Raw genomic sequence first — 15,447 nt, 5'->3', positions numbered from 1 at the left:
CCTTCATGGTATGACCACATCCATCTCATCAATATTCTCAACAGTGAGGTAAATAATTCAATAGGGATGAGGCTTTGGTTTTCCTCTAATTCTCTCATAATCCTTATGTTCTTGGTACAATATTGATGTACCACAGACAAGCCAGCATGTGAACATGCTCTGTCTGGATAATTATATAGCCTTTCTACATTGTACAGTCCTTCAGTTTCTAAAATCACGGAGCTTGTATTGTTAAAAACAATGAAGTGACTAAAAGAATTTTTAAAAAAAATAAGCCATCAGTCTGGACCTGTGTAGGTGAATGAAGGAGAATCACTTTAAAGTCAGAAAAAAAAAAGTATACTTAACATTTAGGATTATCAACCACTGCTGGTTTTCCATAATACACTTCATTCCTGATTTCATCTGAAAGAGATATGATTATCATTGCCATTCACAAACTTGTATTTAGTTTAAAAGCCCTTGGTTCAACTTTGAGGTGGATTTCAGGTTCAGAATAGACTACCACACTGCTAACCTGTTTATCTGGTGTTTGTCAATAACATACAGGCTTCATTTAAGAAACCTACTGTTATAATTACCTGAAAGCCAGTGATGGATCAAGTTTTGTAGGGCCTGAACCTTATCTACTTTGGGAAATTCTAATAAAAGCACACAAAGATAAGAATACAAAAATTGCTAGGACCACTCCCAAGACCTTGAGAGGGAGTTATGCAAGTAAGGAGACCTGAAGCTTAAGCTTCATTTAATTCATGATAAATCCACCTCAACTGGGGCCCTTTACCAAACTTACTTAATGCAAGGGAAAATATCATTTCAACTTATAACCACCCTAGTCATTATAGGTAATAAAATGACTTAACTCGAGGGGTAGCATCTTTTCTTGGCATTTTGTCTTTGGAAAGAGATGCAATAAAGTTTATATCTCACCATGGCAAATGTTGCCTGAAGCAAATTAGCTTTGTCTAGTAGAAAGACTTGGCCCAAAACAAAGAGCCCTACCCCCAACACACACTTACTATATTGTGACAATCTTTTGATGGTAAAACTTTGAGTTTTAGGAGTACAGTATTAATTTATTTCCAACAGCAGATAGCTCAGATTCTTTCATTACCTTTTCCTGTCATTTATGATAAACACAGAAATTCAAAAGGAACAAGTTGGTATCTCTTCCCTTAAGAATCTTTTCTGACCCACCACCCATTTTCTACTTTGTTGCCCCTGCCCACCTTGTTACCCTGCTACATAGATGCTAGCATGGCTCTCATATATTTTCCCATCAACATCCATCTTCCTCTTTCCAGTGTGAAAGCTTCCTGGGGACAAAGTCCTTGTCCTATTCTTCTTTGTGTCCCCAGCACAGCACTTACAATAGTGCTGACACACAGTGGGCAGGGCACTCTGTGAATGTTTTTGGATGAATTCATTAATTTTTGTCAACTGTGATTCCACAATTTATTTTCCTGTTGCCTGCATAACCACAGTGAAACTCTGATTCTTATTAGGGACTATTGGCATTATAAATGTTTAGAAAAGGTGGTGAGTTTAAGACATTGTATTGACACTACTGAAACCTCCTGGTGGAGGGCCCTTAGGAGCCTGCTCTCTGGCACTCTGGCCAAAGAAAAACTGACCCTGGATGCTCTTTCCCCAAAGTAGGCATCAGGAAACTCATGAGGGGTGGGGGTGGGGTGTGGGAGGCCACGCCAGATAGGGATCTGTAGCTCTGGACACACCCTCAACACCTTCATTAACTGGAAAGGAACTGTGTGAAACTGGATTTCTGAGCCACAAGACAGTAAGAGAGTCTTTACCAAAGCCAGGCATGGATAGACAAGGCTCTTTACCTTGACTCGGAAATTCCCTTCCAGCCATGGAATGTACTCACTATGATTTGCTTGTGTCACACAGAAATCACAGAATTTTTGAGCAGAAGGGGTGTAAAACCCACATTTGTTATTGATGAGTAGTCAGGAAAAGTCTATAGAATTAGGCTACAGCAATGTATTTTCTTTATATTTTTCACTCTACAGCTGAACAAAAACACCATCTTTTTCCATAACTGAAAGGTTCCTAATGGCCACAGATAATTCACTTCAGAGGCATACTTCTTGAAGAACAAGGATCTGGGTGATTGGGGAGAGCCCTGTGGTGGATGTTCAGGAATTCGTTTTCCTTTACCATTTAAAAGAAGCTAATGGTTGAGGAAGCATCCACATCTTTTGTTCCATGAAGAATTTTGTGTTAAACTTAGATCTTTGCAGCTCTGCATTGCATAGATTTTAAGCAGTTAGGAACTTTGTACATGAGCAGGAATCAAAGTTAAATTCAAAAATGGAACTTCATGAACCCTTCCCATATTGGAGCAGCATCAGTGGGATTCCATGACAATGCTAATTTGAATGTTTTTGCTTGGTGCCTTTTATTGCCTGTGCCAAAGATCAGTACTATGGAAACCAGACCGTTTCATACATAGGCATTAGATGAGTCTCTTGGCCTCTTTGTACCTTAGTTTCCTCATTTGAGAAAAAAAAAAGGGGGATCTCAAGACATACTTCTCAGGATTCATACTAGGCTTACACCCAGGTAACCAATAACTGTATGATGTTTTTACACACAGTTTTATACATGTATTCATCTGCTATTTCACTTACAACTTGTGTAAAAACTGCATTCCATGCCAGGCCTGAAATGTTCCAAAGCTCAGTTCTGTGAGTAAATTGCAACCAAGATTTCTACAAAAAAAGACACAAGCAAAAGAAGAAGAAAAAAATATATTCTTTCAAAACACTTACCCTTTGGCAGTAAATCTAATTTATATATGATGAAAATAACATCAGTACTCCCTCCATACACTAAAGAAATCTCACTGTGGAAGATAATATGATTTACACTCTAATGATTATATATGTGGCGCATTTAGCAAATGCTCAATAAATGCTTATGTTAAGTGATCTTTACTTCTCCAGGAAAGCAGCACTATTGACATTTGAGACTGGATAATTCTATCTTGTGCTGGGGCTCTCCTGTACACTGTTGAATGTTTAGTTGCATCTCTGGCCTCTGTCCACTAGATGTCAGTAGTACATACAGTTCTAACAACCAAAAATGTCTCCAGACGTTGCCAAATGTTGCTGCATGCAAAATCACCCTGGCGGGGAACCACTGTTCTAGAACGATTCACGCTGAGCTGTGTAATAATTTTCACACTCATCTTTGCCAGAGAAAAAAAAGGACTTGTTATATAATTTTAATAATATTTCAAAATGAGTAACAAGTTAATTTGATAAAAGTTAAGTTTTCTAAAAATTCCAAATATAATGAAGTTATATTTGTAACTTACATAAACTGCAAAAAAGGAAGTGGTTCAAATGAACGTCTTTCAATAGACTGTATTTTATTGCAGGATAAATCTCTAGGAAAAGTAAAAGGAAAATATTGCCTCAATTAGCTATTAGATATCTATTTAATAGGAATAACTAGTAGAGGTTAGAATGATTAAAACAAATAAGTAGCTTTGGTCTAAACTCCAAACCTTAGGAATTGTTATTTGAACCTTCCAGAGTCCCTAACCCTGCCTTCACCTCTCTCAAGAAATCTCTATAAATAAAATATATAACTACAGAACTTTTTTAAAGTTTATATCATAATCACCTGGAAGGCAGCTATCACTATGGACTGTGTTAGTCGCTTGGTTGTGTCCAACTCTTTGCGACCCCATGGACTGTAGCCCGCCAGGCTTCTCTGTCCATGGAGTTCTCCAGGCAAGAATACTGGAGTGGATTGCCACTCCCTTCGCCAGAGGAACTTCCGAACCCAGGGATCGAACCCTGGCCTCCTGCCTCGCAGTCAGATTCTTTACCGTTTGAGCTACAACTATAGATCTTGATAAATTTTGGAGGTAATCTTTCCTCACAGCAGAATTGATTAGATTCCCACCTTTTGTAGTCTCTTCAAATTCTAGATTATGAGCTCAAAGTTTTTATTCTCCAATTATAATTCCTAACATTAAAAGGAATTTTCTTATATTTACACACCTCCCAATTTAGTTCTGTTTTTCTAGACCAATTCAGTACTAGCACAAATAAAAGATATCCTTTCATACAACCTGAAAGGAAGTTACTCCCCTCATTGATATGTAACTTTACCTAATTCAGTATTATACTTTCTGTCATATTGATTTTTATTTGAAAATACCCACTCGACTATAGCTGACTATCCTGTTTCCATTGACATCAGCTTGTGTCTCATTTCACCTGGATGGGTATAACTGTCTTCTGACTGGTGTTTCTATCTCTGCTCTCTCCATTCCTAAGCCAGCCTCTACATGATCATTAGTTTAACTCTCCAGAAAGTGAAAGTTGCTCAGTCGTGTCCGACTCTTTGCGAACCCATGGACCGTAGCCTGCCAGGCTCCTCGGGCCATAGCATTCTCTAGGCCAGAATACTGGAGTGAGTAGCCATTCCCTTCTCCAGGGGCTCTTCCTAACCCAGGTATCGAACCAAGGTCTCCCACATTGCAGGCGGATTCTTTACCATCTGAGCCAATTTCCAGAAGTAGTCTTAAATACCAGCACCATTTGTGAACTTACTGAAGCTACAAATACTCAGCCCTACTCTGGACTGATTGAATCATTAACTACAGAGGTGGAGCTTGTGTTTCAACAAGCCCTCCAAGTGACTGATTCTGCTGCAGGCTCAAGTCTGTCCTAGAGCACTGCTGTGGTAACATGATCGCTTGGCATGATATTCCGGGCTTGTCCCCCAATGCCCTTGATAACCTGGCTCTCATCTCCTATTCTCCACACTGGAACTCTATGGGTACTCAAAGTGTTTTTCCTGTGTTTTGTCTTTCTCCCAGTTTTCTTTTGCAAGCTTATTCTTCCCAAGATGTCTATCGGATGATACCAATGGCCCTTTAAGGTTCCGTTTGAACAGCATTGCTTTAGCAACATCTTCCCTGATCCAGTTAGAAGTCTTTTTTTCCCTCTTCTATGCTCCAACACCAACTTACAGCTCTCATTGCCCTTATTCATTTCTTTTCTAAAAAAAGAAAGCTATTTTTGCATCCCATTTTCTCTCAGCATAAAACTCCTTGAATGCATGGGTTAGATCCTGTTTATGCACATTGTCTATCATGTTTGCAGCCAATGCACGGACATAAAGCAAAGTCAAATATTTATAAAGTCAACAAATAGGGAGTGAATAAGAAGAAAATGACTGTTTTAAAAGAAATGGAGCTTTACCACTTCACGGCTCCCTCTTCTGTGCCTCTACTGCACTTTGTTGTTATGGTTTGAGTTTCTATGTTTATTTTCTCTGTGACATCATGAATTGCTAGAAGGAATTCTATCTTAACCACCTTTGTGTTTCCAACACTAGGCTTAGTTCTTAGCATATTCCTTTTTAGCTTTTTTATTGATTGGCATTTTTAAAACAGAATGAGCATATGGATGTTAACATGAAATAATCAGCTTATAAAGTATTTCATAGAAGTAAGGAAGGGCCTAATCCACTGAGTAGTTATCTTTGTTTTTCTCCAAACTGTGTTTGTAAGGTTTGGCGCCCAGACGGAAGAAAAGAAAATGGTTGCCCCTAAGGCTTTGAAGGTTTGATAATTAAAGAACTATTGTTAGGGTGAGGTGAGATTCTTTATATGCTCATCTCCTTTAACTCTTTTATATTTGCAAAAATAATCTACTTGTTAAACAGCATCCTAAATTGGCTTAATAAGGGTTAATAACATACATATCTTGGATGCCATGGACAAAGGACAAAAATTGAGCTTTTAAAGCAAAGAACACGGTATCTCCTTATCCCTAAATAAACAGAAACATTATGCAAGCAGTTCTTCTTGGATAAAGAAGCTAGAGAGGGCATTCCCTGTAGGTCCAGTGGTTAGGACTCAGCACTTCACTGCCAGGGGCCTGGATTCAATCCCTGGTGGAGGAACTAAGATCCTGCAAGCCACACTGTGGCCAGAAAACAGAGGCTGGAGAGATTTTTGTTTTGTACCTAGTGAAGTTAGGGGCATTTCTGATATGTTCATTTAGTGTAAACATTTCTAAATATACCGCTTATACGTCATCTTTAACATTTTTAATTTCATGCAATTCTTGCATGAAATCCTTAACAACAGTCTGTTCTCTTGATAACTTAATGTGTTCTTGACAAAGTACTGTTTACATAGTTCATCTGCTTAAATATTTAACATTTTAGTGTTAAATATTAAATATTTAACGTTTTCTTGTATTTTATCTCTCACTTTCCTTTTGCAAGCTTATTCTTACCAAGATGTCTATGTGATGATACCAATGGCCCTTCAAGGTTCCGTTTAAATAGCATTGCTTTAATAGCATCTGATCCAGTTTAGCTTAGATTACATTATCAAAATTATGAGTTAATGGCATTCACACTAATGTAAGTGCTCTATATTTTCTTTCCTGTGGGTGACAATTTGAAGTTAACTTTAATTCCTCTCATTTTACTAAAACAAGTTTTTCAAACCTTTTCCAAAAAGGCCAGGGAGTAAATATTTTAGGCTTTGCAGGCCACACAGTCTCTGTCACATATTTTTCTTTGTTTCTCTCTTTTTTTTTTTCATTTACAACACTTTAAAAATCATTCTTAACTTATGGGCTGTATGAAAATGGACTATGGGTCAGATTTGAGTCAAGAACAAAATATAAGCAGATAGTATATGAACATTTATACATAATGTTATAGACATGGGAGTCTATAATCGCTCAGATCCTATTACCACTTTTCCTCTACAACTAAAGGGTATTTTCCCATCTATATCTTGTCTAAATAATTAAATTAAAAAATGAATAGGAGGTATTTAATGGTAGAGATGGGCTAGGGCCCTACATAGACTTACAAAATTGTAGAATTGTATGGGTGGAAGAAATTGAAGAGATTATCTAATTTGAACCTGTAGTTACTTTATAGATAAGAGCTCATAAATAAATATGATTTACTAATTAACTTACAAATATTGGAGGGATAGCAAGCCTTCAAATGAGTCCTTGTGTAATTCAGTCAAAGAATTTTCACTGAGAATTCTGAAAAATGAAAATGTTATTTCTCAATCAAAATGCAAAATAACTACAACCATTTACTACATAGTACTCCTGAAAGTGGAGGAAGCTAAGTAATGGTGCCATCTAAACACCCTAATTCTTATTTAATTTAGGATGGTGATTTCTGTTCTGTTTTCATTTAAACCTTTCTCCTCACATCCTTTGTTGTGTCCATCTCTCTCCGTCACACATACATACACACACACACACTCTCCATCCACTCTTCCCACCAAATCATACAGATAATACAGTTAATGCCTACTCTCTAGATCACAGGATTTCTGTTAGAATCCAACTCTGGCAGCACCAACAATGCAGAGGTCCTTCCTCTTCTCTTTTCCCAAACCTTATTGGGAAGTTCCACACAGAACTGTATCAGGGCTGAAAATGAAGCCATTTGATTTTTTTCCTCTAGTAAAACTTTTTTGAAAATTATTCACATATTTTAAAAATATGCATAAAATATACACAATTGTTCAGTTTAATAATGATGAAACAAATCCCTGTGTGACACCACTCATGTCAGAAAAGAATTCTGTCAGCATCTGAGGAGTCCCTGGGCAGAACTTTCCAATCACAGCTCTCTCTCTGACTTCAGTACAGAAGAAACTCTATAAAGATATCAGAGGTCAGTTTCTCTTGCCTGCAAGAATCCCCTTCCTTGCAATATTAACAGTGGCACATCCTTCAGGAGTCTTGGGGATCTGAGCACATGCTATGTTGCCTTGTGAATATTTTCACTGAGTTCTGCATTTAAAAGATTGTTTTTCCTTACAGTGTATCTTGGTCACATATTTATATTAATTCCACCTCATATCTTGATTCCATCTCATAAATTAATCCTTTACTCATAGTTTACGAGAATTAAAGTATTACTACCTGGAAACTCTGCAACTCAGTTATAAGGTAGTTCATACTATATAGAATACAGGCATATACATTTTTAAAGGATCACTAAAACAAAAACACAGAAGACTTTATTCCCACAGAATTCCCACAAAGAACTCTTGGAGTCCTAAAAATGCTTCAAAGATCCTGACCTCAATTTGAAATTCACCATGTTAGAAAGAACAGCAGTGATGGACAGGTGAAGGGGGAATGGTCAACAGATGGTGCTAAGACTGATTCTTTCCTCACCTCTGCTAAGTAGTGGTTTCATATTTCCACGGAAATGATCCAAAAAGAAAAAAACAAATCAATATGTCCAACAACATTTATAGTAACCCTTTTCATAACTTCGAAAGTTGGAAAGAACTCTACCTCCCCATATCACATAACAAAACTGTGTACACCATAGGTGATATACAAAAGTCACAGGAAATAATGATATATGAAAAAGGTCAAGACAGAAGCAACTCCGCAGACTGTAGCCCGCCAGGTTCCTCTATCCATGGGATTTCCCAGGCAAGAATACTGGAGTGAGTTGCCATTTTCTCCTCCAGGGGATCTTCCCAATCCAGGGATCGAACCTGCATCTCTTATGTCTCCTGCATTGGTAGGTGGGTTCTTTACTACTAGCTCCACCTGGGAAGCTCAAATCAATATGCCCAACAACGTTTATAGTAACCCCTTTCATAACTTGGAAAGTTGGAAAGAACTCTACCTCCACACATTGTGTAACAAAACTGTATACACCATAGGTGATTTACAAAAGGCACAGGAAATAATGATATATGAAAAAGGTCAAGACAGAAGTGAAACTTGTATGCACTAGTTATAAGTCTGAACACTGACAAGGACTCAATCAGGACAGTGAAGAGATGGGGCTGATCATCAGCTCTTCACGGCACTGTCTTCTTTGATTGGCTGATGCCCATATCAGACTAGTTGGGCGTTTGAATATCGTGGGAGGACAGAGAGTATTTTAAATTAATGGGGTTTCTTTTTGTGGACTTGTTTGGATGGCAGGATATTAAAATTTTTTAAAATAACAGTAATAAATTCAACCTAGAAATAAAGTTTAGACTGAGAATGTCAGTCACCAAAAAGTACCCCCAAAAGGAGCTTCAAATAAGCAACTAACTGAAATAAAGTCTACTGATCTGTAGAACTCCAAATATTCATTCTGAGGCAAGAAATTTAAAACTATGGGGAATCAAGCATTAAAGCTGGATCGAAAACTTTCTCACATCATGAAAATATCAAAACCAGGCATGAAGTAACGTTTAAGAAACATCCATGTTTTACTTCTGACCAGGGTTCTTATCCAAGGCAATCTTCTAAGTTTCACATTCATTCTTGATTCTATATTTAAAGACAATTATCCTTCTCTCCATTCTGCAACTTCTAGAAAGCTGAGAGGGCTCAGTTGTTTCTTTGACTCAACTATACATATAATGAAAATAGTAGGCCATTCTAGAAGTGATTTACTCAACTTTCTCTGCTTTCTTTCTCTCCAAAGTACTCATCAATACTTAAAATTATATCTATTTATCCATTATACTTACTTATTTTTATATATTTGTAACCCCCCTGAGAACTGGAATACTTGGTCTTTTTTGTTTTGGGGCCTGTCTCCCTAGCATGTAAAACAGTTCCTGGCACATAGGAGACACAAAAAAATATTTATTGAATGAATTAAAAAAGTGATGGGTTATCAACTATCTGATACTTTTATTTAAAACAAATCATCTATATACCATCATTCATGAGGATAAGTACAAGAAAAGAAATGTCTTCACCCCTACATTTGTGACTAAATCTTTTTGAGATAAGAATCCGTTGAGAACTTCACAAAAACAGTGTCCTTTTCCCTAGAAAACTGCACTGTCTCGAACACATGTAAAAGTATATGTGCAATTTCCATTTGTGGACCATCCTTTTAGGGCACAGGTCTATGAACAGAGTAGACTGAATTCAGAGGGCTAAACTTGGATGGCAAACAAAATTACATCTCAGTTTTCACAATCTCTCAATAAAATCAGCATTTCCTTCCACTATGAACATCGGCAACAAATCACAGTGGATCAGCAGTAGTCAACTTGGTACCCAACAGAAATCACAGATCATTTCATATCACATGTACGTTGCAGATATCTCAAAATATCATTTATTCACATCACTACCCTGAGTAATAATATTTATTGACCTACCACTATCTTGTTATTTAATGTGCTAAGAGAAGCATATTTATTACTATATCACTAATTTTTGAACTATTCTGAAAACTAGACAGTGTTTCAATATAGTTGGTTTCCTTTGTTTTTCTATATATTTTAACCTATTATACACTTGAAAACATTATCACAAGAACATAAGCTTCTGTAGATTATACGCCAAAGAGACATACGTGAGGGATCAGGAGGGAGATTAAAAAATTCTGCCCTGGGGAGCCACTGACACCAAGTTAGGGACCTCTGCTTATAAGGTTTAAACCTCAAGCTGACTTAGAAATCTTCAAATCTTACCAGATTCATGTTACACTATATCACTTCCCACACACAGGCTTTTTAACAGTTAACTTTTTAGTTTCAATTTATTTTTTTTTTACAAAATACGTAATATATATTCACATAGTTCAAAATCCCAAAGATACATAGTACACAATCCAAACTTTTTCTCTTACCTCTGTCCCTTAATCTACCATTCCCCTCTACTCCTCAGAGGAAACTAATGTTAATCTATTTCTTGTGCCACATGACTTTCATTCTTCTTACAAGTTTGGGAAATAAAATCTCCAAGTTAGATACTATCATGGGAAATATAAACTACATTTTGTAGTTACGAAATCTGTAAATTTTAAAAAATTGCCTGGTTCTAGCATTTTTTCCTTACCAATAAGATAGTCAAACTAAGGGAACATGTCTCTAAGGGTGGTCATAATCCCTATTTTCAGATTGACTGTTATGTCTTTTATTATTAATTCAGAATTCATTTATGACTGGTCTATTCAAGTTGAATGAATGATATGACCACAAACGGTCATGAAAAATACTAGTTAATTACTTTAAATATTTTTTCCCAAAATCACTTATGTATCTAAGCAGATTTTTTCTACAAATCAATAAAAAATAACAGTAACAGAAAAATGGACTAAGGACAGACAATTTAGAAAGACAAATGTTCAGTAAACACGTACAGACATTTAAATTCATAAGTGATCAGAAAAATTCAAATTCAGATCAGACCTCTTTGATTCACCCATCACATCAGCCAAAAAAAGAGCAGGGGAGGGGGTGGAGAATATCCAATGGTAGAAGGAATGTGAGGGAAAGGAATGTCATCATGGCATGTTGATGGGAGTAGAACATGGTCAACACCAAAATCAGACTGATTATATTCTTTGCAGCCAAAGATGGAGAAGCTCTATACAGTGAGCAAAAACAAGACCGGGAGCTGACTGTGGCTCAGATCATGAGCTCCTTGTTGCCAAATTCAGACTTAAATGGAAGAAAGTGGGGAAAACCACTAGACCATTCAGGTATGACCTAAATCAAGCCCCTTTTGACTATACAGTGGAAGTGAGAAATAGATTTAAGGGACTAGATCTGATAGAGTGCCTGATGAACTATGGACGGAGGTTCGTGACATTGTACAGGAGACAGGGATCAAGACCATAACCAAGAAAAAGAAATGCAAAAAAGCAAACTGGCTGTCTGAGGAGGCCTTACAAATAGCCGTGAAAAGAAGAGAAGCAAAAAGCAAAGGAGAAAAGGAAAGATATACCCATTTTACTGCAGAGTTCCAAAGAATAGCAAGGAGAGATAAGAAAGCCTTCCTCAGTGATCAATGCAAAGAAATAGAGGCAAACAATAGAATGGGAAAGACTAGAGATAGCTTCAAGAAAATTAGAGATACCAAGGGAACATTTCATGCAAAGATGGGCTTGATAAAGGACAGAAATGGTATGGACCTAACAGAAGCAGAAGATATTAAGAACAGGTGGCAAGAATACACAGAAGAACTGTACGAAAAAGATCTTCACGACCCAGATAATCACGATGGCGTGATCACTCACCTAGAGGCAGACATCCTGGAATGTGAAGTCAGGTGGGCCTTAGAAAGCATCACTACAAACAAAGCTAGTGGAGGTGATGGAATTCCAGTTGAGCTATTTCAAATCCTGAAAGATGATGCTGTGAAATCGCTGCACTCAGTATGCCAGCAAATTTGGAAAACTCAGCAGTGGCCACAGGACTGGGAAAGGTCAGTTTTCATTCCAATCCCAAAGAAAGGCAATGCCAAAGAATGCTCAAACTACCACACAATTGCACTCACACACTAGTAAAGTAATGTTCAAAATTCTCCAAGCCAGGCTTCAGCACTACGTGAACCATGGACTTCCAGATGTTCAAGCTGGATTTAGACAAGGCAGAGGAACCAGAGATCAAACTGCCAACATTCGTTGGATCATCGAAAAAGCAAGAGAGTTTCAGAAAAACATCTACTTCTGCTTTACTGACTATGCCAAAGCCTTTGACTGTGTGGATCACAATAAACTGTGGAAAATTCTGAAAGAAATGGGAATACCAGACCACCTGACCTGCCTCTTGAGAGACCTGTATGCAGGTCAGGAAGCAACAGTTGGAACTGGACATGGAACAACAGACTGGTTCCAAATAGGAAAAGGAGTACGTCAAGGCTGTACACTGTCACCCTGCTTATTTAACTTATATGCAGAGTACATCATGAGAAACGCTGGGCTGGATAAAGCACAAGCTGGAATCAAGACTGCCGGGAGAAATATCAATGACCGCAGATATGCAGATGACACTGCCCTTATGGCAGAAAGTGAAGAACTAAAGAGCCTCTTGATGAAAGTGAAAGAGGAGAGTGAAAAAGTTGGCTTAAAGCTCAACATTCAGTCAACTAAGATCATGGCATCTGGTCCCATCACTTCATGGCAAACAGATGGGGAAACAGTGGACACAGTGGCTGACTTTGTTTTTTTGGGCTCCAAAATCACTGCAGATGGTGATTACAGTCATGAAATTAAAAGACGTTTACTCCTTGGAAGGAAAGTTATGACCAACCTAGACAGCATATTAAAAAGCAGAGACATTACTTTTGTCAACAAAGGTCCGTCTAGTCAAGGCTATGGTTTTTCCAATAGTCATGTATGGATGTGAGAGTTGGACTATGAAGAACACTTAGCGCCAAAGAATTGATGCTTCTGAACTGTGGTGTTGGAGAAGACTCTTGAGAGTCCCTTGGACTGCAAGGAGATCCAACCAGTCCATCCTAAAGGAAATCAGTCCTGGGTGTTCATTGGAAAGACTTATGTTGAAGCTGAAACTCCAATATTTTGGCCACCTGATGCAAAGAGCTGACTCATTTGAAAAGACCCTGATGCTGGGAAAGATTGAGGGCAGGAAGAGAAGGGGACAACAGAGGATGAGATGAATGGATGGCATCACCAACTCAATGGACATGAGTTTGGGTAAACTCCGGGAGTTGGTGATGGACAGGGAGGCCTGGCGTGCTGCGGTTCATGGGGTCGCAGAGTCGGACACGACTGAATGACTGAACTGAACTGAAAAATTTGTATCTACATAGTCTTCGCCCCAACAATCCCATTTCTAGATATCTAGTCTACAGAAATACCTAACCAGATTCACACAGGTGCCTGTATGAGGATACTCATTGCAGCAATGCATGCAACAAGAAAACTGGACATACAGACGTCCTTCAACAGGGGCATTATTAAACTGTGATACATTTATACTATGGAATATTACACAGGAGTTGAAATGAATGGGGTAACCCTCTATGTACTAGGAATGAAAGAAATCTAAGACATCATGAAATGAAAGAGTCAAGTTGCAGGATGTTTCATTTATGTAAAAAAGATAAGAAAATCATAAAACAAACCTATTTGGTTATCTGGAAATATATATGTATTCAAATGTATAGGAAAGAGTCTGGAAGGATATATACTAAACTCAAAGCAGCTTGAATGGGGTTTAGGGAGCAAGGAGGGTTTTCACTATACCTGTTATTTTTACATAGTGAGAATATAATCATACAATACTCATATAATGGAAAATAAATGACTGATTTTAAAGAGGGCCTGCCAAATTTAATTTTCAAAATAAACACAGAATTTCAATCAATAGGTTGCTTTGGGAGATGAAAGGGGAAATACCTTTTCTGACAGCTATTGACCTCAAAATTCTGGACCAAGAAGGATCTTACAAAACAGTGAGCAGTTTGTATTCACATTTGGAGAGAATATACTCACAGTTTCTCAGCCCAACGGTATGCCTTCCATATATTTTCATCAATGTAAGAAATATAGTTTCCTTGGAAATTTCTGTGAAGAAACATAGGTCATATCCTTGAATAGGCAGGAAAAGAATGAAGAGAATATGTAAAAGAACCATGGCCACCTTATGGGGAATATTCAAACGCAGAAAAAAAAAAACAAAACAGATTTTTAATTCCCACAGCTTCCCAGTGTGTGTGCTTAGTCCAACTCTTTGTGACCCTCTGCACTATAGCCTGCCAGGCTCCTCTGTTCATGAGATTCTCCAGGCAAGAATACTGGAGTGAGTAGCCATTCCGTTTTCTGGGGGATCTTCCCAACCCAGGGATCAAACCTTAAATGTTTAAAATGGAACTCATCTTCCTCAAACTAGCTCTCCTTCCCAACTGCTGTATTTCCACCTGTTATACCAGCATCATTCTCCCCATCATGCACGCATGCTAAATCGCTTCAGTCATGTCCAACTCTTTGCAACTCCATGGACTGTAATCTGCCAGGCTCCTCTGTCCATGGAATTCTCCAGGCAAGAATACTGGAGTAGGGTGCCATTTCCTTCTCCAGGGGATCTTCCCAACCCAGGGAATCAACCCATGTCTCTTATGTCTCCTGCTTTGGCAGGCGGGTTCTTTACCACTAGCACCACATGGGAAGCCCCATCAACATATGCGATTTTTCTCTTTCCCATATACCCAAGTCCCCCAGCGCTAGTCAATGACAACATCTAGTCAGTTTTGCCTTTGTCATGCTCTCATGATTTTCTTTCTACTCCTCTCACTACTCTAATTCAGCCCTGTCTTACTCTACCCCTAGATTTTGCTAGACCATTCTATTTGGTCTCCCTGAATCAAGCTTTCCTCTCAAGATCAGTCTACATATGGAATCTAAAATAATTGTTTTAATCATTTGTCTCTCTTGCTTGAAAACTTTCAGTGGCTCCGCATATCTTACATCATCACTTTCAAATCTCCATTAGGATAGCCAAGGTTTTTCATAATTGTAGCTTTCATTGTTCTCTAACCCAATTCTTTTGGGCTTCCCTGGTGGCTCAGCGATAAGGAATTCACTTGCCAATGCAGATGTGGTTTTGATCCCTGGGTCAGATCCCTTGGAGAAGGAAATGGCAATCCATTCCAGAATTCTTGCCTGGGAAATCCCATGGGT

At 38.1% G+C, this 15,447-nt stretch overlaps 1 protein-coding gene across 1 annotated transcript in view; it reads right to left on the bottom strand.

Annotated features, from left to right (window-relative positions):
* The window catches only part of LOC122439765 (leucine-rich repeat-containing protein 37A2-like), a 45,754-nt gene that overhangs the window by 24,172 nt on the left and 6,135 nt on the right, over positions 1-15,447 (bottom strand). The window contains exons 5-8 of the mRNA XM_043465558.1: positions 14,263-14,334; positions 6,993-7,064; positions 3,344-3,415; positions 2,655-2,735 (exon numbers count right to left, since the gene is read on the bottom strand). Coding sequence (XP_043321493.1) covers positions 2,655-2,735; positions 3,344-3,415; positions 6,993-7,064; positions 14,263-14,334 — 297 coding nt within the window. The remainder of the gene's footprint in view (positions 1-2,654; positions 2,736-3,343; positions 3,416-6,992; positions 7,065-14,262; positions 14,335-15,447) is intronic.

Source organism: Cervus canadensis, chromosome 1, assembly GCF_019320065.1.
Source record: "Cervus canadensis isolate Bull #8, Minnesota chromosome 1, ASM1932006v1, whole genome shotgun sequence".
In the NCBI taxonomy this organism is placed as follows: domain Eukaryota; kingdom Metazoa; phylum Chordata; class Mammalia; order Artiodactyla; family Cervidae; genus Cervus; species Cervus canadensis.
This window is presented reverse-complemented; position numbering and strand designations above follow the sequence as displayed.